We start from the raw sequence: 26,918 nt of genomic DNA on the forward strand, positions 1-26,918 counted from the left end.
TGTATTTTTATAATTGTTGCATGGTGTACAGTCTGGAAAGTACCCCCATAGCAAATGTCAAGTTTGTTACATGTCGGGAAGTACGCTAAACATTTTGAACAGACACACATTCACAACTTTGCCTTTTATATATATGGAGATATTCATGCCACCAGCATCCCAAAACGCTGTACATTAATTATATACAAGGACCAAATTTCATATACGCGAGGTTGGTCACGCATGGCGCGAAAGAAGCCCAACACATGCAAATGAAAACCTACTGCCAAGCAAAATCCAAACGAATAAACGAATTGAGAAACGGCATCAAAACAAAAACGCCACGAGAGAGGATGGCGATGAGGAGGGACGATAGGAGGGAAGACTACAATTGAGTTGGTTTCAAATGAGTGATTTTTGTATTATTACTTTTATTTAACTTGCGTTCTGTTTATATTCTTTCAAATCGTTGATGCTTAATATCTTCTGATCTACGAGGCCGAACTGAAATATTGTACACAACAGACTCGTAGTCGTCTCGCGTGACAATTCAATATTTCATTTAAAGATCTGGTTCAGGTCCTGCCGATTTTGGGCCTCATGTTTTTTTAAACTTAATTTTGTATTGTACTATTTCAAATTTACTACTATAATGAGCCAAGGATGTCTGTGTCCCGCGCGTGACGTCACTTCACGTCGGCCAGGCCCCCTCATTAATAATCATGAGCAGGTGACGTCACTCCACATCGAACAGCCCCCCTCATTAATAATCATGAAGAGGTGACGTCTTCCAAATGGACACCCTTTCATTCATAATAATTAGCGGGTGACGTCACTCCACATGGGGGGGCGAGGCGCCTCCCCCCCCCTCACTACGAAGTCAGAACCACCGGTGTGTTGAAGAGTGAATCCACAAGTCGTGAACTATTTTGTATTTTGTCAACATGACACTTTTTTGCTGATTGGCAGTGTCGGGTGGTGGAGGGTTACGACACATTTATAAATAACGCGATCTCACCCAAAAACGTTTATTATGAATAATATTTTCCTGCTATAAATTGCCACGTGATAAGCCACTTCGTTGCCCTATCGTTTGTGATAGCCAGGTGGCTTTTGAAAAAGCTCATAGCTCAGTGGGCTTTAACTGGTAAGATACAAAAACAATAGTTTAGTTTTATTTGTATATATATGAAAGTTATTTGCTTAGCTTTCTTATACAGTATATTGCATTCCTATCGTGTTGTATTGTTTGTTGGAATGTTCTGACCCCTTACACCTATTGGACATCTATAAAACAAGTGCTTTATAGCTCATCGGATTTCTCCCAGTATAATTATTACGATTCTGATAATTGAAAAAGAGCTTTATAGCTCCTCGGATTCCTCCGATTGGTAAATGAAAAATAGCTTTATAGATCCTCGGATTTCTCCCAGTATGATTCCGATAATTTAAAAAGAGCTTTATAGATCTTCTTTGGTTCTTTCGGTAAAGTCACGTAGAATGAGAATAAAATAATAAATTAATAAAATAAAATAACAATAAAATTATCACGACGTTTCGTCGTGTTATTTTATTTTATTATTTTATTCTCATTCTACGTGACTTTACCGAAAGAACCAAAGAAGATGAATCCTTGCAGTCACGAAAGCTTTAAATCGAAGCTTTATAGATCCTCGGATTTCTCCCAGTATAATTATTCCGATGCCGATCGTTGAAAAAGTGCTTTATAGATCCTTGGATTCCTCCGAGTATAATTATTCCGATTCTGATAATTGAAAAAGAGCTTTATAGCTCCTCGGATTTCTTCCACCAGTACAATTGTTCCGATCATCCACCAAGCGTGATGTTATTCCGGACGTGACGTCGCGCACGTGGCCTCTCGCGCCGCGCGCGGGAAACCTCCGCTTCCGGGTGAGTCTCGCCGCGGGTCTCCTCACCCCGGGTGGGCGAGAGCTCAACAACTCAGACCACCCCCGCGTTGCCGCGTGAGGGGAAACCTCACCAACCAACACCACCACCCCTTCCTCCTGTGAGGTGAGCTCTCAAATCTCGCGCTCGCACGCACGCGCGAGGGGAGACAACTTACTTGTTGAGGCGGTTTCGCGGGCCGAGCGCTAACAAACAAAAAAAACCTGCGGTTCCAGCCGTTTGCGATTCTCCTCCGCTGACGGGCAAACAACGGTGACGATTTATCTCTCGTAAGCGTCCCCGGGCCTTCCCCCGTTAGGTCGACTCGCCCTCAAGTGAGTACCTGGGTGCGTAGTGTGTCAAACGTCGCCACTGGGGGAGGGGAGACAAAGGCGGCCGGGCGTGCTGCCGGCCACCGTCACCCGCTTCGCGTTTACCGTTGCCGGCCTTCAGAGAGGTTGCTGCTGCTCGCTCACAGCACTTGCAACCAACAGTCTGTTACAGGCTACGCGGGGGATCTTCGCCTTTGTAAAACTCACCACTCCTCCTGTGAGGCGAGGGCTCGCGACTTGCTGTGCGGCGTCGGGGACGCCCGCTCTGTCGCTTTCGTAAAGTCGCCGTTTTGAATGCCACTTGTAATATACCGCTTTAACCGTGCCGCCTGGTACAGTGCTGTGAATATTTGCTACCTACAGAGTAGCGAGTTAAGATGTGCTAGTTCGAATGCATCGCTTGAAGTGGTGTACTCCGTGAGGTCCATTTTTTATGTAAAGTACTGCTCAATTAACGCATTTGGCTTAAGCGCCACTTAGTCTATTAACGTCACATCTGACGTTATTTATGTTGTAGAAGCGAGCGTTATTTATGCTACAATACTGCATTCTTTCACGTCCTCTGCTTTAACATACTCGCCTATATTGGGTGACCCTGATAACAGGCCGCGTAACATACTGTACAGTGTACAGTACGGTGGCACGTCCAGCGTTTCGTTTATGCTCCACACCTGTTGGGCCACGCGATTTAGTAGCGAGTACCTATGTAGACACACGAGTCAGTGATGTAACCAGCGCCACGCCCGGCCGCCTTTGTCTCCCCATGGACTGATGCTTGACACGCCGCAGAAAAAGTACTAATTTTCAGCCCACGTCGACCTAGGGGAGAGCACAGGACCGGTTCACGTGTTTGCCACTGTTGCTGGTCGTGAGCGGGACTCAAACTCGGGTCGCCGGGTTTGTAGTGCAGTGCGCTGACCACTTTATATTGTACATAAACAGAGGTTTACTCTTTGCCACGAAGCTACTACCAGCAATCTCGAGTAGTAGTCTGTGTGCAGTACTCTTAATGTATTGCGTGTGGGCTCATCGCGTGCCTCCAAGGTTCTTTAACCCACCCTGTATTACAAAACATAGACTGCCGATGAGCCACTGAATGTCGAAAACGGTTCAGTGTTTGTGTTGAACAAATGCTGCTGAAATGATGCACTCCCAGAGGGTTTTGTGGCTGGTGGGATGTGAAGAAAAAAACATGCTTGTAATTTTGTTTTAATGTGGGCAGATAGGTGAAGGAGACGGTATTGTCTGCTTATTTATTTTGTGTCTGTATAACATTCGTTTCATCTTGCCTCGCAAACAACAGGGCTGGCCGTTTGCGGTTGGTATTCGTTCATTGTAACGTTCTGTCATCAAATACGTACATTTCAAGGCCAAAACGGTTTCACTAAATGAGATCCCCTACAATAGAAAATGCCTTGGGAAAACTCAAGAAACTGAGGCAGAAGCCCAGGAAAGGGAGGGAAACTCAAGAAACCGAGAGGAAAAACTCAATAAGTTGAGACGCAAACATTTGACTGTAAAACAAGGGGGGTGGGGGGGGGCGACTTTTTTGGAGTTCTGCTCGTACCTGTTTGGAGAGGGTTAATATCGACCACTTGGTGAACACCCCAATAGTTAATGAAGTAATAATAACCCTGGATAGTTAATAGTTTCCCACTTTTTTTCACAAAAATGGCTTTAAATGAAGACAATACTTTTGGAGCTGACCCTCGCGTAAGACCTGAACCATTGGAAGCTTCCCGTGCACCGAGTGAATCATATTCAGGTAAACAACTAAAAATAGTTCCAAATCGCGAGACTTGAGGTGCATGCGAAGCACCCGAAATGCACCCAACCACGGCATGCCTCAGAAGCTAAGCGGAGTTGAGCCTGGATAGCGCGTAGGCTCCTGCATTGCCACGTTGTGAGCAGATAGCAGTGCAGCCGAATCCATTGTTCTACTGGACTACTCTCCAACATGCGCTCCCTTCCATTACCAACCCGCACTGACCAGCGTGGTGAAGTATGGTCAAATAACCCCCACGATCCGTGCGGTTTGGGTAGGCCCTTATCTCATCGTGGATTGACAAGGCAAGCATTGAGCAATGTGGAGGGATGTTACTGGTGAATTGCCCCTTCTGCTGTACCCACCATTATTAACGCTTTCCATTTTGCTTCTTTGTTACATCAGGCACCGTCAAATGCCACCGCCTCTGTAATCATGGAGGAGGACGATGTTGATTTTGATGGAAAGCCTGGGCAGTCCACTCCAGTGGAAGGTAAGAGGTGCTCTCGTAATTCTTTTCACAAGTAAAGTTTTCCCACAATGGTGTGGTTTGTATGTATGTATGTTGAACTTCTTTCGCACCGTGCGTAGCCAACCATGCTAATCGGAGGTGCGGGGGAAGCACAACAAACTGAACATAAAAATCAATTCTAAAGAAATGAATTTGTTAATCTAAATAATGATTTTGAAGTACATAGCTCTGGTGGCTTCCTAATATCGGAAGGAAGAGTGTTCCAGACGGCCGCAGAAGCGCGTCTGAAAGTGCGTGATGCGGTGACCATCTTTGTTCAGTGGCCAGCCAAAAGCCGCTGCGAGGATGACTGGAGTTCGTGTAATAGTGTATGCTCCTTGACGACATCAGCAAGGTATTGTGGTTTGTTTGTGGCAAGCACTTTTGTGTGTGATCAATGTGATCATTGTGTTGGTTTTTGCATTTTTGCAAGAATCTTTAGTGCCACTCTCACCGCTTGAACTACCTCGCTTTGCTCACTGATGAAGTTTGTGTGGATCTGTGTGGAGGCTGCGAGGCTTTGGGCATGTGCGAGGACTCGGTGGACATTTACGAGGACCTGGCCAAGCCCAGCAGTCCCGTACCGTTCGAACACGGTGAGACTCGCCCTCTTCACCGTCTACTCCTTGGGTGCTGCTGGCACAGCGCAAAAGTGTGATGGTGCATTGAAGATATTGATGCATTGACGGCTCGCACTCATCAGACACGTCATACACTCTGATAACTCCTGCTCATGACGTCTGAAAGCTCGCTGTTGGTAATGTCAGGTCAAGCAGATGTCGTGGGGGTTATCAAGTGGCCAGGATGCTCACTCACTGGCCACCCATCGCTGGAACCATATCTCACCTGTGCTCATATCTCTTCATTGGCTGCCAGTTCAGACCTGCATTGAATTTCAGATTCTCCTACTTGTGTTCCGTGCTTTCAATCAATCGGCTTGCTTCATGAGTTCATTAACCATACACGCCACTGAGATCTCTGAGATCTAGCGATCATGCCTTACTTGGCAAAACTGCGCTTCAGCTGATGACCAGGCTTTTTTTTGTACAGCGACCAGCCTCTGGAATTCCTTGCCCTTTGAGGTGTGGAACTCGTAGTCAGTGGATAGTTTTAAGTTCCAGTTGAAGACCATACCTGTTTAATAGGTCCTTTTCTCTCTACGTCTCTATCTTGTCTCTTCAGTCTATTTATTCTCAATAATTTTCCTCCTTTAAATGCATGGTGCTGTGAGATCCATTGTTTAAAGGTGCTTTATAAATGTAACTTATTATCATTACATCCTTCGCTGACCTGATTGAGACCTCACGGCCATCATTGCCTAGCCCAGATCCATCCCTCGCTAACTACTCAGGGTATACCATGTCCCGCATATAACAGGGTATTTCAGGGAGACCCTTAAATAGTGAAAAATAAATTAGGGGGATTTTATTTATTTTATTCCCGAAGCTCGAAAGTCAAACAGCCTGCTAAGCAATATTGATTTGTTGTTAACTGCGTCTCCACGCATTACAGGAATATCAAACACCAGACAGTCCCAGTCTCGTACTGCTCCGTATAGTCACTGCTGCACCATTGTAATTGTGCATTCCAGAATTTGTGATTTTTGGTGGTTTTGTTGGTGGTTGTTTTGCCATTTGTAATGCCTTTTTAAAAATAATTTTTAAAACATGATACATTTGATGTTGCTGAAATAACGGAATTTTGTTCAGAAAATGGGTATTAAACCTGGTATCCCACATTCATATTCTTGGTTCTTTCGGTAAAGTCACGTAGAAGGGAAATAATAAAATAATAATAAAACATTTTAAAAATTCTCACGATGTTTTGGCCACAACGCAAGCAGCCGTCCGGAATTTTCCCAGTATTTTAAGGAAACACTTTTTTTTACTGAATACCAAGTCCTGTAATCGTGCGTTTAAGTTGCTGTTTGCTAATATTATTTTGTGAAACCGTTGTAAAGTAACCTGTTTCTACCAAGGTGAGGGAGGAGTTGCGTTTGATCTGTTGGAAGAGCTCCTTATCGAAGAAACAAGCCTGAAAGTGAGAACCCACGAAGAGGTGAACGCTTATCAACTTTCGTGATGAATATCGGCATTTGTAGAGAGTCATTTTTTCCATGGTAGCTCACAGCTCTATTGCCCATGCTTGTAATCATTTAATTTTTACTCACAATTAACTACCTCGTTGTGGCTTACTTCATTTATTAAAAGGGATGGGAACCTATTTCCTGCAACTTCATTTTACACAGCCCATGTTCACATGAGGCCTACCACTTAGAAACTGGCCGTACCTCATGATTATCCGTCACTGTAAGCATCTTTGCCACACTTCGGGCACTCAAGGGAATATTTTTGACCAGGCATCACTTCGTTACTATGTTCGGTACGCTACGTCAATCTGAAAACGTGCACCCTAATTTTGTTTTGTGTTATTCTTGGATGCTAAGGTATGTGCACATGTGTGGCCAACCAAAGGTATTTTAAATTTCTATTCGGTTCTGTTTGGTCCTCGGTAAGAAAAAGGTTCACAATCCCTGGTTTAGAACCATCCAGTACAATGCATGGGCTTCTAATCTCTGGTGATGCATGCCAATACTGTCATGTGTTTGTGTGGCTGTGTAATAAATTGAGCCTTTGTAGTTCATCATAATCTGGGATCCCTCGAAGTCGAGTGATGATGCTCCTTACTTGTGGTTCTAGTAATGCACGAATGACAATTTGGTCACTGTTAAATTACGTGGCTGTTGCCTATTATACCTCATCCCGTTTGCTTTCCCGTGTAATTCAAACTATATAATAGTTGTAGCAAGATCAATGTGCTCTGTAGACTTGCCCCTACCTACCTCTCCCTCATCACCTTGTACCCTACCTGAGCAACCAAGAGCTTTCTATTTAAGTCCCCCAATCAACCTTCACTTAAGGTTAGGTCGCTTATTCTCCTATTATGCCCCCATAGTCCAGAACTCGCTCTCTCAAGCAGTCTGTGCTGTCAATTCCCTACCCCAAGTAATATCTATGCTCAAGTTATTAAAGTGTCCAGTGCCTTGAAATGCTGTCACATTTACATGATAAATAAATAATTTTGCTGTATTGCATGACACAGGGCGTATATGTAATTGGCAGCATATTGTATGCTGTGTCCTTGAACACTTGATCTCTGTGCTGGTTCCGTGTTGCTGTACTCCCTGCTGCAGCTGTGTCAGAAGTTTGAAGAAAGCCAACAGCAAATCGAGGTGTTCACCAAAAATATGAAAACGGTGCAGGAGCAGGTAAGCTCGGGCTTTTTCTCATGCCTGTCAAATGCCTTTAACAATAAGCCGACAATCCAGCCCATTAAGGAAGCCAGTTTTATGAGTAGAATTATGCAGAGAAATAAGCAAATGCACATACAAACGGAAGGACGTGTTGGGCATGTGAGTTTATACCACCCCTACCATTCCACACAAACTAATCTCGCTGATGTGCACCGAATTGTATAACGTTTTATAATTCAATATTTTGTAAGTGTTTCCTTGCCGCACTCGCCCAACAACTGTACAGATCTGGACTTTGGTATTGGTGAGCTGTGTGATACGTCGTGAACGATTTGTTTCGGCAGTTTGTTGCATTTGTGAAAACATGCGACGTGTCCCTGGATGGACACACCTTATGTCCTGCGCATAGCAATCGAGTAGCTTTTTAGCTACCTTAAAAATTACAATTCGTTTATAAACGCTTGCACACCTGTGTGTGCATTCGTAAAAATGTGCTTGTTGATAAGAATTGTGCATTGAAACTGCGAGAGAAAACAAGAACCAGAGACAAGAGAAATATTTTCCTAACCAAAGGAGAATAATTGACACCTCCCATGGTGCACTGATTCATGGATGGGCGGAGTATGAAGAGGCAGCTAAGTGGACAAAAAAGGGGGAATAGAGAAATGAGAGGTGGTTGCGGATCTATTTTAATTCTTTAATAGAGCACCAATAAAGGCCTTTATCCAGGAAAGCCTTGTTTGCTGTGTTTCACATGTCTATCTTAGGGGGTTCTGCATTGGTGATGTTTGATCAATTTCCTTTTTTGAGGAATTTTTTTTTTCACGTGAGAGGAAAAGTGAGAACCAGGAGATGACCCACATTGAAAACCCAGACTGCACCACAAAGCCAAATTTTGATACCTGACCTCGCCGGCTCTGCGTGGAGGACGCGACAGATTGATGTCCTTGTTGCGAGGAGAGGATTTCACAGCGCCGTGCTTTTGCTCTGTTCAGAACACGGTACTCCTGAGCCAGAATGAACAGCTGAAAAAGAACATATGCGCCCTCTTCAAGACTGCCAAGGCTGAGATCAACAGGAAGGACGATGAGATCCGACGTCTCCATAGCAGGTGGGAGTGGGGGAATGGGGTCGTTTGTTTATTCACAGAAAACGTTTAGTCTTTTATCGTTTTCACCCCCCTTTGGCAACCCACTGGATGGATTCCTTGCTAAGTCGTGTCGGTTGTAGAAGATATCTGACCAGCTCCCCCCCCCCTCGCTGGCGAGTGTGAATTGGTGAATGGGGCCGGTTTAGATATCACTCGCCATTGATGTTAGCCGTGGGTGGGAATCGAACTAAAGCCACCGGGTTAAGAGCACATTATGCTGACGACGGCACCATCACTCCCATCAAAATATTTTTTGCATTTGGTACCTATTTTGGGGCAATGGCATTGCCAATTCATTACAATATTATCCAGGGCCCACTGGGAGCCCTTGATAATATTGCGGGTGTTATACAAATATATGTATGCCGTCTGCTTCACAGCGGATGCGACGTCATTTGAAAATGTGTCGGCTGTGTATCCCAGTGTCGAGGTCCACATTGCGTAACCTGAAAATGAAACAATTTTTAAAAACCACGCGGCAAGATAGCTACCTACTCTAAGACTACTGTCAAACAACGCTGTTGTGCTATCCTTGTGCAATAAAAAATATGTGGATACCAAGGAAACCAATGATTTGATTGTAAATATTAATGATCGGTTTTTTTTTCCTGTCACCGCGGCACAGCCTAACGTCGCTGAAGTGCGCCGGGAGCTGGAGGAGACACGCAGCGCAGCACGAGAGGGCCCAGCGGCACGAGTCTCGCTTCACGCGGACTTTACCGCCCGCCACAGTCGTCGCCTCCTCGTCCTGGCACAACGGGCAACGCAGACGCGAATCGCCAACGCCGGAAGAGGCGTTGGAGCCGGATTCATCCCAGACGGATGGGGAGCGCGTGGATCCGACTGCTCGACACCGCGTTTCTGCGTCCGATAAAACCACCGCCTTGGACTCGTCCGCAAAGACACCTTCAGACCAGTCGAAGAGGCTGAGCATGTACCAGTCGGAGTCACGGTTAGACCAGTCTCATAGGCCACGTTTAGACCGAACTCTGTCACGTTCAGAGCGTTCTGTTCAGTCCCATTTAGAGCAGTCTAAGTCACGATTAGACCAATATGATAGTACTCGTTTAGAACACTCTGATAAGTCCCGTGCAGCCTGGTCTGATAAACCACATTCAAACCGGATTAAGCCATGTTTAGGCCAGTCTGACAAAGCAGATATACGCCAGTCCAAGTATCGTTTAGACCAATCTGATACATCACGTGTAGACCAGTCTAAGTCACGTGTAGACCAGTCTAAGTCACATTCAGATAAGTCTAAGTCACATTCAGATAAGTCCAAGTCATGTGTAGACCATGCTGATAAGTCACGTGTAGACCGGGCTGATAGGTCACGTGTGCACCAGGCTGATAAATCATGTGTAGGCCAGTCTAAGTCACATGTAGACCAGTCTAGGTCACGTGTAGACCAGTCTAGGTCACATGTAGACCAGTCTAGGTCACGTGTAGACCAGTCTAGGTCACATTCAGATAAGTCTAAGTCACGTGTGGACCAGGCTAAGTCACGTGTGGACCAGGCTGATAAGTCACATGTAGACCAGGCTAAGTCACATGTAGACCAGGCTAAGTCACGTGTGGACCAGGCTGATAAGTCACATGTAGACCAGGCTAAGTCACGTGTGGACCAGGCTAAGTCACATGTAGACCAGGCTAAGTCACATGTAAACCAGGCTGATAAATCACGTGTAGACCAGGCTAAGTCACGTGTGGACCAGGCTGATACGTCACGTGTAGACCAGGCTGATACATCACGCGTAGTCCAGGCTACGTCACGTGTAGACCAGGCTAAGTCACGTGTAGACCAGGCTAAGTCACATGTAGACCAGGCTAAGTCACATGTAGACCAGGCTGAGTCACATGCAGGCCAGGCTGATAAGTCACGCGTAGACCAGGTTAAGTCACATGTAGACCAGGCTAAGTCACGTGTAGACCAGGCTAAGTCACGTGTAGACCAGGCTAAGTCACATGTAGACCAGGCTAAGTCACGTGTAGACCAGGCTAAGTCACATGTAGACCAGGCTAAGTCACGTGTAGACCAGGCTAAGTCACATGTAGACCAGGCTGATAAATCACATGTAGGCAAGGCTAAGTCACATGTAGACCAGGCTGATAAGTCACATGTAGACCAGGCTGATAAATCACATGTAGGCAAGGCTAAGTCACATGTAGGCCAGGCTGATAAGTCACGTGTAGACCAGGCTAAGTCACATGTAGACCAGGCTAAGTCACATGTAGACCAGGCTGATAAGTCACATGTAGGCCAGGCTAAGTCACATGTAGACCAGGCTGATAAGTCACATGTAGGCCAGGCTGATAAGTCACGTGTAGACAAGGCTAAGTCACGTGTAGACAAGGCTAAGTCACATGTAGACCAGGCTAAGTCACATGTAGACCAGGCTGATACATCACGCGTAGTCCAGGCTACGTCACGTGTAGACCAGGCTAAGTCACGTGTAGACCAGGCTAAGTCACATGTAGACCAGGCTAAGTCACATGTAGACCAGGCTGAGTCACATGCAGGCCAGGCTGATAAGTCACGTGTAGACCAGGCTGATAAGTCACATGTAGACCAGGCTGATAAGTCACGTGTAGACCAGTCTATGTCACGTGTAGACCAGGCTAAGTCACATGTAGACCAGGCTAAGTCACATGTAGACCAGGCTAAGTCACATGTAGACCAGGCTGATAAGTCACGTGTAGACCAGTCTAAGTCACGTGTAGACCAGGCTAAGTCACATGTAGACCAGGCTAAGTCACATGTAGACCAGGCTGATACATCACGCGTAGACCAGGCTGATACATCACGCGTAGACCAGGCTAAGTCATGTGTAGACCAGGCTGAGTCATGCGTAGACCAGGCTAAGTCACATGTAGACCAATCTATGTCACGTGTAGGCCAGGCTGATACATCACGCGTAGACCAGTCTATGTCACGTGTGGACCAGGCTAAGTCACATGTAGACCAGTCTATGTCACGTGTAGACCCGTCAAAGTCACATTTAGATCAGTGTGATGAGGTACGTGTAGATCGGTCGAAGTCACAGTTATATCAGTGCAATGATTCACCTTCAGACCATCCTGATATGTCCTGTCCAGCACAGTGTGATACGCCACATGTAGAGCAACATAACTCGTGCTTAGAGCAATCCGAGTCAAGTTTAGTCCACACTAATAGGTCTCATATAGACCATTGCAAGACACAGTCAGTCCAGCCAGAACAGCTGCACATAGACCAGTCCAATAAAACGACCTCAGACAATTCTAAGCAACACTCTGGTCAGTTTGGTAAGCCATATTTAGACGAGTCTATGTCACGTTCAGACCAGTCTCCCAAATCTCATTTCAACCAATCTTCTATTCTGAATCCAAAACAGTCTGCCAAGCCACATACTCATCTCTCTGAGCCTCATACAGACGATGCCTCAAAAGCACATTTACACCAGGCTGAAAGGCCACATTCGGACTGTACTGAGAAATCGTGTTCGCATCACCCTAAGCCACATATGGACGAGGCTGCCAAGGCTGTTGAGTCAATTTCAGAGCAGCCCATTCCACCAAACTCTTTGAAGGGTCCTCCTCTCTCTGTGTATTTGCTTGACCCCGAGCAACACGTCGAGTCTCTGGCGAGCGCACTCGACCAGGACGTTCCAATTGCGACCTCCCTCGGGACGCCACAGGCACCTGCTGGTGGCCATCAGCTGTTAATATCTCAGCCCGAGCTTTCACATTGCGTGGAACTGAGAGGCAAAGGAGGTGGGACACCGAGGCCAGGACAGGCATTCCAAGCACAGACACGGGCCACTGAGGGCTCCACCAAAAAGAAATCGGAAAACAAAGCAGCGCCAATGCATGATGCAACGGAGGACCCGACGGATATCACAGTTGACCTGCGCTTGCTCCTTCAGGCGCTCTCGCTGGACAGGTTATGTGAGGGAGACGACGAAAAGCAGAGTGTCCCAAGCTGCCCAAGCGAGGTAGGCACAGGCGAACAAGGGCATGAGAGGAGATCAGTGAGGAGGAGCGGTGAAAGTGGAGGAAGAGGAGATTGTGATCAGGTAACGCCTAGAAAGCACAGATTTCAACTTGCTGTGGCTGCTCATGACCATCGGGCCAAGGAGCACGAGCGTTCACGCGATAGCATCACTGAAGAGGCACACAAGAGCAGAGTGAGGCAGCTGAAGTCACAGAGCGGTTTTCCAGATGCGACCACTGGGCAGACAGACAGGAATATCATGGATTATTCAAAACACAGCCTGCATGGGACAGACCGGGACGCCATGCCGTCGGATGAGTGCAGTGCCACCCACAGCAAAGCCAGCATGAGCAGCACCATTTACAACCAGGAGAGGCAACGGCAGAGGATCGAGTCATCTGGCTCACAGTGCTGGTCTCTTGATGGTGCTGATGGCAAGGAACGTGAGCAAAGAAGCGAACACGATATGCAGAGTTACGAACGCAACGATGGCGGGAGGTCTCACATGTGTGACGGCACCCGGGAAGGTTTGCTAGAAAATAACCGGAAGGAAAAGATGAGGGGAGAGCGAAGTCACAGAGTGGATAAATGCCAGAGGCCCAGGGATTCGCATTGCAACGCCGACGCTTCCGAACAGCGGTGTCACGGCAGCAAAGGTAGCAAACGCCGTGTTGGAGAGCGTAAGGGAAGGCCTGCTGATGACTTCGGAGGATGCTCGTCAGTGTGCGAGGTCCGGTATCGCAGAGACGGCTCGGCAGAGAAATACAACGCGAGGCATAAGGCCAAAGTAGACAAGCGTGGAAGTGCGGAGGGAAGAGAGGGAAAAGATAGCGAGTGCGGCCGGGGAAATTTACATAAAAACGGGGAGGGGGAGAGTTCCCTTCCGAGAGAAGCTACCTCGAGCGCCGGCAGGAAGAAAATCTCCCCGGAGAAAGAAAGGTCCAAGGAGAAGCTGAAACGTAGTGGTGGCTCGGCAGTAAGAACACCAGGTAAAATGCAGGAACACAGTCACCCTGAGTGTGCTAAATCTTCACCAAAGCACGAGTCTCGCGGACGAAAATTCAACTCTGCACGCAATGTGGTGGGCATCAATGACCCACGCGATGGCGCGCTACCGGACGATTTGCGCCAACGGTGGGGGTCTGGGGCCGAGCAGCTTTCGTTTTCGGCGTTATCCGAATTCGCTCAGCGGAGCGGAGGCACTTTTAGTTGGTGCCTTGCTCCCGAAGGGGTCACGGAGCCTCCAACTTCTCCCCCAGCCATAATTGTTGAGCAGTCAAGCAGTGTGGCCGAGGCATCAGAACTCAACAACAGTGCCTCTTATCAGCCAGACAACATGGATGACTTGGTTGTTGTGGATGAGTTTATTCTCGAGAATTCTGGAGATTCCAACAGTGAAGCTGATCGCGATGGCGGTGATGGTGATGGACTCGAGGAGAGCGTAGAGATCTGGCATGCACATTCCGGTACAACTGTTGATCAGCATGCAGGCTCAGCGGAGCATTCTGAAATTCTAGCCAAATGGGACGGCGAAGGCACCTCGGCATTAGTTCAGCGAGAATTCAGTGAAGGCCACTCAGGGGACGAAGCCCTGGGAGACGTAGCCCTGGCAGCCGGTCGACCATCACGGCCTATCGAGCACCACTCCCAGCAAGACGATGTCGTCGTTACTCTTGAAAGAAACGTTTCGGCTGCGACCTCGCGTGATTCAGAAGTATCGCCCGAAAGAACAGAGGCGGCGCAAACGCCGAGAAAAAGAGGCGGCAGCGCAGAGGAGGTGCCCGAGCTCAAGCAGTCGAAGGTGACGTTCATGTCGAGCCTGAGCCTAGCGCTGTCACCACAACGTGGGATCCGTGCAAAAAATGTGGATAGTGACAGTGCTGGGGTGGTCGTGGCGGCAGCGGCGGTGGTGGCAGAGGTGGCGACAGCATCGTCTTCTCAGACAGGGCCTCCAGCTACGATGGGCAAGCGAGCAGAAGACGCCGGCAGTCGAGATAAATATGGAACAGACCCAGCAGCAGCCGGTAGGCATTTGACTATTCTTTGGCATATTTATACAATATTTTGTAATTATTCATTGAATAAAATCGATACTTACACTTCACGATGTCACCTCACAGCCCTTTGTAAGCCTACTGGTAGCTGAAGGCCTTGCCACGATATGCCAGTCGTGGGGGTTGTTTGACCCTCCATACTTCACCACGCTGGTCAGTGCAGGTTGGCGCTTTGGGGGCACAAGATCAGTTCGGTGATCACTTTCCATACATGTTAGCCGTGGCCAGGAATTAAGCTCTGGTCGCGTGGGTTCAAGGTGTGGCACGCTAAAATTGAGTGACCGCTTCACCCACTTGGTATTTGATGTTTAATAAGTTGAATGGTATTTTGGTGAGCTGTGGTGCGCAGCAGTTTGCATGCTGTGTGAACATGCGAGACTGAGACGAATATTCCCAATTCATTTGCACACTTGATTAATACATACTGTTAATTGTAAGTTGATTCTTGATACATAGTATTTATTGTAAAAGTAAGTTATTCCTACTTATTTTTAAACCTATCCAGTGCCTTGAAAAGTGTGACATTTTAAAAGCATTTAATTGTTTTATATTTTATTGGTCGGATGACCTCGACTGCCGACTAACTTTCCGTAAAAGAGTGTAATTTTTTATGTGAATGGTGTTGAAATATTCCAGGACATAGAGATGTCCAAGTAAAATGGTTATAATATTAATGTTAATGGCACACATTGCATAAACTGATGTCTTCACTTAACTTCGCGTTATTCACGTGGTGTGGACGCAGGCCCCTTGGAAGATCTTACAAAGAGCATTCTCTCGGGACATCTGCGAGAGGAATTCCCCTGCGCAGCTGCGATGCCACAGCAGAACAGCGGCAGCGTCAAAGAGTCGACACCGGATAAACCGCCAGAGGCGGAAGATGACTGGCCGGAGGAGGGCGAGATCGTGAGCGACACGGAACCTGAAGACATCCCTCGGGACACGTGCGCGCAGGACACCAAGGGGAGCAGCTCCCGAGCTAATTGCACCACTACCACTGCCGCCAACACCACCACCACCACCGCCGTCGTCATCACCGCCACCGTCGCCAGTGTCGCTGATCGGGCAGCAATTCCCGTCCGCCGTAACAGGGAGGCTGCCAGCCGGTGCAGGAGCGCGTCCGCCAACCCGCGTGGGAACAAAAAGTGGCCCGGAAAATTGTCGCGTCTCAACGGCTACGCCTCCCAGAAGCATGGGCGCTTCCCAAATAGGTCGTGCAGGCAGGAGTTCAAACTGCGCAAGCGGTCTCATCTCAGTAGGAACCCACCGACCGGCCCGACCAAACAAAACGACCGCTCTAAAGTGAACTGTCCCGGAAACAAGAATCAGCAGCCGGAACAAGCGCTGCTGACGATGCAGTCCATCCTGAACGAACTGGAGAGCGTACGGAAGCTTGTGCATAGCACCTACCCGAGCTCTAGTACACAGGCACGGGACCCACCGCTGTTCGAGATCCTGGATTATGCCGAGAAGCAGTCCGTCGACACGTTGAACAAGTTCAATTGGTGCGGGCAGGATGGTAGCAAGATGGAGCTGTGTTCCCTGATCAGAAAGTCAATCGGACAGCTGAAAAATAACACGAACTTCGAGAGCTTGTTTTCAGGCCACAGGCCTCACGAGACTGGAGTGTTGCTCAGGCTGCTGGACAAGGAGTTTGACATTTTGTTCAACAACATTCAATACACGCTGTGTCTGCAGCAGCTCGGCAGCAGGCCCCACAATGCAAGCAGAATGGCAACACGCCGTCGGTCTGTGAAATCGATGTCTGCGGAGCAGTGTGGGACGGTGAGCGGCAGAGACGAGCGTGAGCGGCTAACGTCGCCCAAACACGCGGTAGGTGGTAAAGCTTCGGTCGCCACTGCATCGCCTGCTCGGTCTCTGCTGGCCTCGACGGGAGTTCACGCCAACCTCAAGGTTTACAAGATTCCCAAGTATCCTAATGGTGTCCTCCGATCTCCGGTTGAACGACGAGACCCTGTTTGCATGCCACACTTTACAGAGGGCATGGCATCTGTCCAGAACTCAACTGTACAATCTCTAAAGTTGGGCGTCATGTCCATGAGAGAACCTCAGTCACAGCTCAAGCGAAAGATGTGTTCAGAGGTGGAGGTTATAAGCGCGCCTGTGAAAATATCCACCCCAGTGGGGAAGAGGAGAAAAATTGAACCAGAGGGAAATTTTGACCAAACGGTGAAGGGTTTTAAAAGTGTTGCAGGCAATGGGGACAACTGTGGGAGTGCAGCTCAGAAGAAAACCGAGGCGGTGAGCAGCTGCGGTAAAAGTGGCAGCCACGGCAGCGTTGGCAGCGGTAACGGTGGCAGCGATGGCCGCGACGTGATTGTCCACGGCGACTTTGCACTGGAGGGTGTTGCAGAGGACGTTGAGACAACGAGCGTGGAGTTGGACGAGTGCCCTGTAACACCCGGTAAGAGCATGTTCGGCCCGGACATGGACAAAGCGACCGAGCCTCCGGACAGCGCGGAAGCGTTGCGGGTGTCGGAATTGCAGTCAGACGACAAGAGTCCCGCCGTGGAAACCCCGCAGGAGCCGCCCCCTCTTCCGCCGTCCCTGCACTTTACCCTTTGCACGGAGTCAAACATGGGGGACGAGCTCATGTCCCTGCTGGGTGTGAATAGGCAGATTCTGAAGGAACTGTCCGTGGCCAGATCGCCGGAGGTGCAAGTGACCTACCCTTGCCTCGAGTGCTCGGAGAGCCTCCCGTCATCGGACAGCGCGGACACGAGCTGTGATAAATCCAGGCAGTTGAAAAGCCCGGACTCCACCTTTTCCATGTGCCACGAAAGGACCAACTGGGACCCTCCCATCTCGTCCATCTTGCTGGCCGACCTCGAGGTTTCCAACTCCCTGCTCTCTCCTCTGAAGGACAGCTACAGGCTGGCCAACTGTGCGATGGTCGGCGAGAAGATGCCGCTGCCGTCGGAAGGCCTGAAGTTTGTCTCGCTGCCCGCAGCATGCTACAGTGAGAACGCGCAGTTTGACGAGGAGGAGTCGGACTTCCACCTCGCGTTGGACACGGAGAGCCCGTCGGAGGACGGCGACTCTGGCCAGAAGTTCTCACCACTCAAAAACAGGGCTCCCAAAGAGGGATTCTTCGAAATTGTCACACACGAGGCTCCACAAAGTCAGAAAAGCAGAGAGGCGGACGCAGACTTTAGGCTGCATTCGGAGTGTGAGGGTGTGTCCAGGAAGTGGCAGGTGCCTTTTGAGGAGGAGTGTGATGGTGGGAAGCCTAAGGAGGAGGCGGAGAAGGAGGAGGCAGAGGAGGTGGAGGAGGAGGCAGAGGAGGCAGAGGAGGAGGCAGAGGAGGAGGCAGAGGAGGAGGAGGAGGCAGAGGAGGCGGAGGAGGCAGAGGAGGAGGAGGAAGAAGAATTGAGTAAGACTCCAGAACCGCACGGCTGTAAACGGCGGCGACACAGCAAGTCGCCCGTCACTGCCAAGCAAGATGGAGACAAAAAGAAATGTAAAAAGCCAAGAGCATCCGAGACAAATTTAGTATCGTCACCAGAGTCTGAAAAACATTCCGTTGGACCAGAGTCGACAACTAGTGGCAGGAAGAGGAAATCATCGATGCCGTCGTCTGCAGAAGAACTCCTGACACCAGAAAAGGGCCATCGACGGAAAAGAAAAAAAACTAAATCAAGGAGGTCATCGGTAAATGTGGTGGAGCTCGGGGAGGAGGCGAGATCCTCACCGGGCGAGGAGCCACCGCGCAAGGGCAAGAAACGATCGGGTTGCAGTGCTTCCCCCGACAAAGTCATCCTGGCGAAGAATGTGGTGAAGAAACACGGGGAGGTGGTGCTGCTTTGGACCAGGTGAGTGCAGCGATGATGGTTTTGCGCGTAAGTGAAAGCTAATTTCTTTACAACTGCTTTTTGCGTTTAGTTTGTTGTTTGTCCCCCCCACCCCGCCCCGAACCTCCAATTGGCACGGTTGGCTACCTTACGGTGCGAAAGAAGCTCAACATAATACATGCGTACACACGAATCAAATGCAGAGAGCTGACTTATATCGTAGCATGGTTAAACCAGGAGCGTGGAGCCTACGGCCCGTGACTCCTTTACATTTGGCCCTTGACTTCATTTCATGTGGCCCGTGGCACAGACGCAATTTTTCCGTCACTGCAAGCATCTTGGCTACGCTAATCTTGTACTGTGGGGGGGTGGGGAAGAATGTCTTTGACCTGGCAACACTTTCTAATTTTCGTGCATTTTCAGTCACTTCTGTCACTGCACAAACAGCCTCTTGTTCACTTGCCAATTAAAAACTGTCGGTGGCAATTTCCTTAACTTTATGGGAGATTCCAGCGTAAAGTGTGATCTCAAACTATCAGTCAGTCAATTTTGCGATTATCGCTTTACTTAATAGATATTTTGATATTGTTAATGGTGACTTCCAAGCGTGAAACTCTCAATGCTGTTTTGCACAATTTTCAGCTTTTGGTCCATTTTAATTCCTTTAGAGATCTATTCCCTCTCTTGACATACAAGCCTATAGCTAACACAAACCTTAAAACTAACACAAACCCAAACACTCATCTAACCTTAACCCTAACACTTGTTCCAACACTGACCCTAACCCTGACACGAGTGTCAATCTGACATTAAGATGATCACTAACCCTGCCTAATCTGGACCCTCGCACTAAGCTAACCATAACGCTCCAGTAATCTTACGGGGAACGCTAACCCAACACTAACCTTCCACGAACTGGTGCGCTCTCTCTCTCACCCACGCCAGTGCCGCTGCTGCCACCTCGTGACCTCCGTGCCGCTTTGTCATCCGCAGGGACGACGACCGGCTGATTCTGTCGGAGGTGCAGCGTCACGGGCCCTCTCCGGACATCTTCTCCTCCGTCGCGGCGTTGCTCGGTGACAAAACTGGATCTCAGGTCAGTGCCGGCTCCACCACATCGACCGGGCCTTTGTGTGTGTTTTTTTTAAATGGGGCCACCACGGTGCCGAGATGTTAACTACCTCGTCTGGTATATAGGAAGGTTATGGGTTCAATCCCGACCCTGGTCTCGTGGATTTTTTCTCCGGGTCCTCCGTTTTTTTCCCCCTCCACATTTAGACTGAACATGCGTCTAGAGTATTTGGCTGTTAATAAATGAGCTATGGTTTGTGGCCAGGCTGCTTTTGAAAAAGAGCTATATTACTGAGTGAGCCATACCTGGTAAAATACATTTTTTTTTTAGTTTTGAAATGCTTTCCATTGCTCATTCTATCGTATTGTATCATCAAACATAATTACGCGGCAAAACCCCGGTGTGCAGTCATGCGTGTGCGCGAGCCGCACGGAGACATTGCAGTTGCGCAGAATCCTCATCTTTATTTATGCTACGGGAATCCGACGAGGCTATGAAGCTCCTTTTTAACAGATGCCCAAATGTCGCGTGACTCTCACGCTCGCCCCCCCCCCGCCCCGCCCCCTGTTGTGCGTCGCCTAGGTGTCCCGCAGGTTCCGGGAGCTGCTGAAGCTTTTCCAGAAGGCGGCTGCGGCGGAAAGACTAACCAACGAGGCCTTCGCCAAGTTGCAGAGCGACAGTGACGCGATGCAGGAGTCGGACCGCGGATCCTCGCCGCCGCCGCCGGCAGCCCACGCCCCGCGTTGCTGACGGCCGATGCGGAGGCAGGCCGTCGCTCGTGCAAGCAGATTTCGTTCAGTATAAATATCGGTACTGAAGCAATGGATGCTGCCCATTGACGGTTGCGAATGGTTCGGCGCACGCTCTCGAATTGCAATCCCCAGGGGTCACCGGTTGCAGTCGTCCTCCGGCAACGGCGGTTGAAATCCTCGGTGTGTTTCTTAAATCTCACCGCCTCCGTCCACCCAGCCGTGTATGAATGGGTGCGCCACATTCGACCGGCGGGCCTTGTGCGTGGCTGGGTAAATTGTGGGTACTTCCGCCTCTTTCTGGCGAGACGTCTGGCCGGCGTGAACATGAAGGCCAAAATAAACCTCAGGAGGCAGGCGCTGTTAAGTGGTCACCCTTAGTTGGAGGTGCTTTGGCTACCAGCAGTAGCCGGGCCTGCATCTTTTACCTTTTTTACAAAGAGCAATGATACAAGTTCATGTTGGTTGACTTTATTCAGTGTTTGAAGCGTCCAGCCTATGTTCCCCCCCTCCCCTATTAAATAGCATGACTTGTATACCTTACGACAGTTTTGTTTTCTCGGTGAAGAGGTGCTGCCCTGGAAACCCAGTTTTCAGTGTAAGTCTCAATATTTAATTGAACTTGTAAGATATATACAGGGTGGCTCAAGAGTCAGGACATATGCTTAATTTATTTTAACACTGGCATTAATACATTTAAATTGTTGATTCTATAAGTTAATATGCTATATCTGTTATCATAATTGATATCTAATTTTTCTTCTTCCCGTGGGGTCACCGTCATTTACAAAACTCGACCAATAACCCTGAATAAATCGAAATACAAAATTGTGAAATGTTCAAAGAGCACACCTGTAATTATTTTTTTTAGAAATAAAGCCCTGAATTCGTTTCAAAACATTCACGCATGCATTGATGTCGATGGAAGTCAGTTTGAACATATGTTAAAATAAATAAAATAACATCATGTAATATAAAATAAATATATAATGGTCTGGTGTGCCCTGGCTTTTGGGCCACCCTGTATACAGTTTAACATCAGTCACAGTTATCCCACTTTGATGGAGGGGTATCAGAGTCTCTAATATCCTGCGATATAGCCCACTTGACACCGACACACGAGCTGCTGTATAGAATTCACTCTCGAATGTTCGTAGATGGATTGTCTGGGTTATGGGTTTAACCGGGCTTGCGAAACAATATATTTTTACACACGCACTGTCTGTTATTAGCTGCTCCTCATTGAGTGTCAGTGCCTACGTGAGCGCAGGCATGTCAGTGAGAGAACCATTTACTTAAAGAAGGAATACATCTATATAAGGTAAGAATAAAAACAGACGAGGCATTTTACGTCTTCGCCCATATTCTCCACGAGTGTTCTGGTTGGCCGTCAAGGTCATAGGAATTGTGACATCAACGGTGCCAAACAGACCTTCGAAAAGGTTACAAATTGCGGCCTGTATCGAGTTACTGAACTGTAATTAAGATAGGTTATGAATTGTGGCCTGTAGAGTTACTGAAGACATTCGGCAAGACGTCGAGTGAACAGTTTTCTTGACACTGCTGAAAAGCAATGCTCTGGATATTTGAACCTTATGGCGGTACCCCGAGGTACCATAGTACCCCTGCTCTCGCATAATGTCCGTGATGCAGCACTGTTAGTCTCTGTTGATGGTCGGCGATGCGGCAATCGACTCGTCTCGACGAGCAATGCACGATGCACCGTGGTACCGCGAGCGTTCAACGTTTCGGCGCAATCGTCCTCAATGCGTTTCGACATCGCGGAGTGGCGCTGATTTCGGATTGATTGGTACCCCAGTCGTGGAGTGAAGTACACCCCTGGGAAAAAAAAAAGTGACCCAGAAATAAAATATTAAATTGCCTCGGCCATTTTGTATTATTTGGTACCCCGGGGTAGCGCCGTAAGGATCATTTGCCGCGTGGGTGTGGGCCACTATGCCCACACCCCCCCTCCTCCCTATTACCCTGGATAATTGAGAATTTACTGCATACATGTGGTTCAACTTGCGGTGGTTGTGAGTTTGATCTAGAATGGGTTTGGGATTTTCACATTTAATGACAATTAAAATGTCCAATATAATTTACGTATTTGATTGCATAGTCACAATTGTTAGTTATCCATTGATTGCAGTTCCTTAAAGTTAAAATAATCTTGATTTGAAGCTTTCGTGACTGCAGCAAACATTTAATAAATCACGACGTTTCGGGCGCAACACCAGCGTCCGTCATCAGGTGGGAAAGCTTTAAATAATAAAACAAGTTTCTTTTTCTGTAGCTTAGAGAAAAGTCACGTGCTTTGGCATTTCATTGTTGGGTGTACATTCAGGATGATCGGAAAGTCCCTTAATAAGTTTGATGTCATTTTGTTAAAAAAATTGTATATTTGTTTACCCTGTCAGTTTAATGTCGAATGGATTATACAATTCGTTTTCTTTGCTGGGAGGTGAGACCTCTGAGAATACGCAAGTGGATTGAAACATTTTAATGCACCGGTGGTGTTATTCTTAAGCATTCTGCTTGACATTCAGGATCACAAAATGTATGGATTTCACATTCCCGGGTCACTTAGTTACACAGCTAAAGAGAGAAACGTGGAACTCGGATATTAACAATTGTGGCCTGTAGAGTTACTGAACAAATTGTTGCTGGACGTTGAGCGCAACTTTTTTGAGATACGAAAGTGAACAACAAAAAGAACATCTGGTCGTGAGTGCAGAATAGGACTTGGGGGTGGGAGAGGGGGGGGGACCCTTCCCATTACATTTGTCGAGCCGCCACCACACGTACATGTACATACATAGAAACACGTTTTTTCCCGTGTCGAGAATATTCCCATCCCCTCCCCAATGAGTGCGGATACAAATGCAGTGGATACATACAACCTGCGGGCCATTTCAAAGTGGTAGGCCTCACGTTGCCACTGGCCGTTTGACGTGAACCTGCTGATCTTATTTGACTCATTGGTTCTCCGCGTACGGTGTAGACGTATGCAGACACGAGTGCATAATCATTTTACCCCATTTTTTGTCGGCTTCATTTTCATTTTTTTCCTCTCAAAATTACGTTCATTTCAAGCGATGTAGGAACTTTACTAGAGGCGTGTGTACACAGAAACCATATTCTTGAGATGGTAGAGAAGTAATGCTTTGGATATTTGCCCCAGTTTTGGCTAGCGGCGGGGGGTGGGGGACCGAAGTTGGCTTGCATGGTGTTTTCATGTGTGCGAATACGGTGTTCTTTGTGTTGTCGAGCCTTCCTTAATAGTCGATTTTTAGAAACATCGAGTGTGCTCCGAGGCCAAAACCATCACTTTACTGGTGGCACATCCCTCCCTGCTGGTGCTTTTCTGATTGTGGTGGTAAGCGATAATTGAGTCGTGGTTTTATTATGGTTGTTGCATGCTGGTGCTGGTTTTATGTTGGTTTGCACGATGATTGCTGTGTGGTGTGAAATGTGTTTTTTTTTTACCAGGTAAAGGCCACTGAGATATTCGCTATTTTTCAGAGGGCGACCTGGCTACACATGAGATTTCTCATCGACATTGCTTACATCATCATCATTGCACGTGGGAACTTGTAGTCGCAGCCAAATAGCCACCGTCAGGATCCAGGAGAGAACCCGTGACCCCTCCTGCGTACAGAGCATTGGAGATAGCATCTCGTCACCACGACGCATGCTAGTTGTCTGGTGATTGTTGCGGGATGGTGGTATGGTGTTGCCTGAGGAATGCTATTATGTATGCATGTATGGAGAACATTCGAACCGTTTGTAACCAACCATGCTAATCGGAGGTGCGGGGGAAGGACAAACTTCACAATCTAGATGTATTATTGTATGGTGATGCGTGGTGGTTGGTGATTGTTGCTTGATGTTCGAGTGATAGTGCATGGTGGTACATGGTTGTTGGCGTGATGCATGGTATATTTGGAGTGATTGTGTGGTTATTGCATGGTGGTATGCGGTGGTTGGGTGCTGTGGTAGTACTGTGATGGTTGTAATGTTTGTCACTTTCTCACAATTGTCATTCGCCGCGAAGTGTGTGTACAAAAGCACCATTGTGTGCACTGGTTAGTGGCCATATTACCAAGATACCTAATGCCTGATAGGATTTATCAATAATTTATTTTATACAGCAGTTGTACAGGTCATATTTTTTGTGTATACTGTATATATGTAACTTCAGTACCCTTTCAGTTGTGAATACAGGGCAATTGTAAAGTCATTGCGATTATTTGTGTCTTGGCTTGTTTCTTTAAATATGTTAACTCATGCCTTAATCTTTTAACTGGGTCTGTCCAGGTCGAAGACCCGGAAAATATTTTTTCGGCTGACACACCACACCCAGTGTATGGAGTAGTACCTCGTCCTGGTTATGGCTACGAGTAGATTCACGGCCCTTCCCCAAACCAACCAGCGACCCATGGAAATATTAACTGCGGGTTGTGCGATGGTGGGGCACGTAGACGCGGTAGCACAGAAGTACCGTCTAACAATGTCGCGGTGACCTGGCACAGCGATAGCGCCCTCGCTGCTTGTTGCGGAGGTTCGAAACACAGCGGCTGCCCTGGTTATTACCGCGGGGGGTATCAGCCGTAATCCGCGCCCTCTGCTTCAGAGTGGACGTTAAAGATCCCGTGACATCGTGGAATTCCCTACCGTTGGAAATTCGTCTATCCTATGTGCCTGCTTTTATTTCTCGTCTTAAAATACATATTTTTTTCAAAGTCTGCTTATTCTATTTAGCTTCACCTCTCTTGGCCCTTATTCTTACAAGACGCCTTCAGACATTCGTGGAAACCACCTTACAAATGTAAACTTATTATTATTGACAAGAGCAGGTCATGGCATTGTCGGCTGCGTCACGGTCAAAATTTTAAAAGGGAGGGGGAAAAAACCCATTGCTCATTTAGGATTATAGATCGCAACCATCAATGCCGACTGTGAAAAACTTGGCAGGATCTTACTGAAAAAGTCAGGGTTGACTCTTTAATGGGTAAACAAGCGTCGAGATATGAAACTTGATTTTATTGTGTTTTTTCTGTACTGCCAACTACGTAGCCCTGCAGCCTGGTGGTCCAACACCGAGACACGATGCAGGATCAAGGCTGGTTTGCATGTTGGACTTCTTTCGCACCGTACGTAGCCGTACGTAGCCAACCGTAGTCGTGTCAATCAAAGGTGCGGGGTGGAAGGACAACAAACTAAAATACAAAACGCGGTTCTAAAGAAATTAGTTTGTCTGTCTACACGATTTAAAGTGCACAGCTCCCAGTAGCTTACTAATATCGGAAAAAAGCGTTCCAGACGGCCGCAAAAGAGCATCTGAAAGCGCCGCGCAATGCGGTGACCTGCGTCTTTGTTCCATGGCCGAGCCAAAAGATGCTGCTGCTGTGAGGTTGAGCGGAGTTGGCGTGATGGTTTACGCTCTTTGACGAGATCGGCGAGGTTTTGTGGTTCACTTGGAGAGCCGAACGGAGATGGAACGCATTGCCAGGCGCTTTGACCACATTTCGGCTACGCTGCAGAATGTACCGCGTGTGTGTGTACTCGGAAGCCCTTACATTTGAGACAGTTATGATTATAGCTTTTTTTGCATTTAAACGATGTTCCATAGCCTATCTAAGCGGTGTTTTTTTATACCAATAGCATCTCATAGTCCAATAGTATTTGTTTGAGAGACCTGACTGCCGATTGATGATATCCAGAATGTCGAAACCGCACCCACCGATGTAAACGGTTGGCGACGTGAAGGGGCCGTCCATAAATGACGTCACGCACCTAGGTGGGGGGGGGGTGATAAATGTGACGTCACATCAAAATGCGCAACTTTAAAAAAATATAGACAACACGTTCTACTTAGACGTTTTAATCAATCTTTTCTCCTACATCATCAGAGTGCAGCGCCACATTAAATACGCACTGCAATGACAATAGTTTAAAGCGATTTGAAGAATGTTTTATTTCATAGGAGGGGGGGGGGCACAGCTTTGTGACGTCATATTTGAGGGGGGGGTCTGACTTTGTGACGCCGCGTGACGAAGGGGGGGGGGGGGTGTCAAAAATCGTCCAAAATCGCGTGACGTCATTTATGGACGGCCCCTTACACTGAACTGGAGAATCCAACAGGCTGATGGATTAAACGCTTATTTTCTACGCATACGTGGAGGGTTCAAAAATGAATTGTGCTTATATTTGCCGATAAACTTTACAATTGAGACAACCGTCATTATAAACCAGCGCGGCCCGTGTTTACATTAACAATGCTGTGGATGGAAATATAAATAGGTCTTTAAACCCAAAACCCTCTAATTATGGATAATAGTCGATCGCAAAAGCCAA

General features: G+C 47.8%; 1 protein-coding gene across 2 annotated transcripts; it reads left to right on the forward strand.

Annotated features, from left to right (window-relative positions):
- The first annotated feature begins 1,822 nt into the window (after positions 1 to 1,822).
- LOC116955632 (uncharacterized) lies at positions 1,823 to 24,801 on the forward strand. 2 transcript variants are annotated; one of them, XM_076053305.1, is made up of 10 exons: positions 1,823 to 2,013; positions 4,390 to 4,477; positions 5,005 to 5,091; positions 6,474 to 6,553; positions 7,689 to 7,763; positions 8,744 to 8,859; positions 9,524 to 14,895; positions 15,671 to 18,758; positions 19,731 to 19,833; positions 20,392 to 24,801. In XM_076053305.1, the coding sequence occupies exons 2-10, from the start codon at positions 4,420 to 4,422 to the stop codon at positions 20,557 to 20,559; spliced, it is 9,147 nt and encodes a 3,048-aa protein (XP_075909420.1). In that variant the 5' UTR covers positions 1,823 to 2,013; positions 4,390 to 4,419; the 3' UTR covers positions 20,560 to 24,801. The 2 variants fall into 2 exon arrangements, with proteins under 2 accessions (XP_075909420.1, XP_075909421.1); XM_076053306.1 differs by lacking the exons at positions 1,823 to 2,013; positions 4,390 to 4,477; positions 5,005 to 5,091; positions 6,474 to 6,553 and adding an exon at positions 6,562 to 6,969.
- Positions 24,802 to 26,918: the final 2,117 nt, after the last annotated feature.

This window comes from Petromyzon marinus, chromosome 60, assembly GCF_048934315.1.
Source record: "Petromyzon marinus isolate PM22_M1 ecotype Great Lakes invasive population chromosome 60, UKy_Petmar_22M1.pri1.0, whole genome shotgun sequence".
Lineage (NCBI taxonomy): Eukaryota > Metazoa > Chordata > Hyperoartia > Petromyzontiformes > Petromyzontidae > Petromyzon > Petromyzon marinus.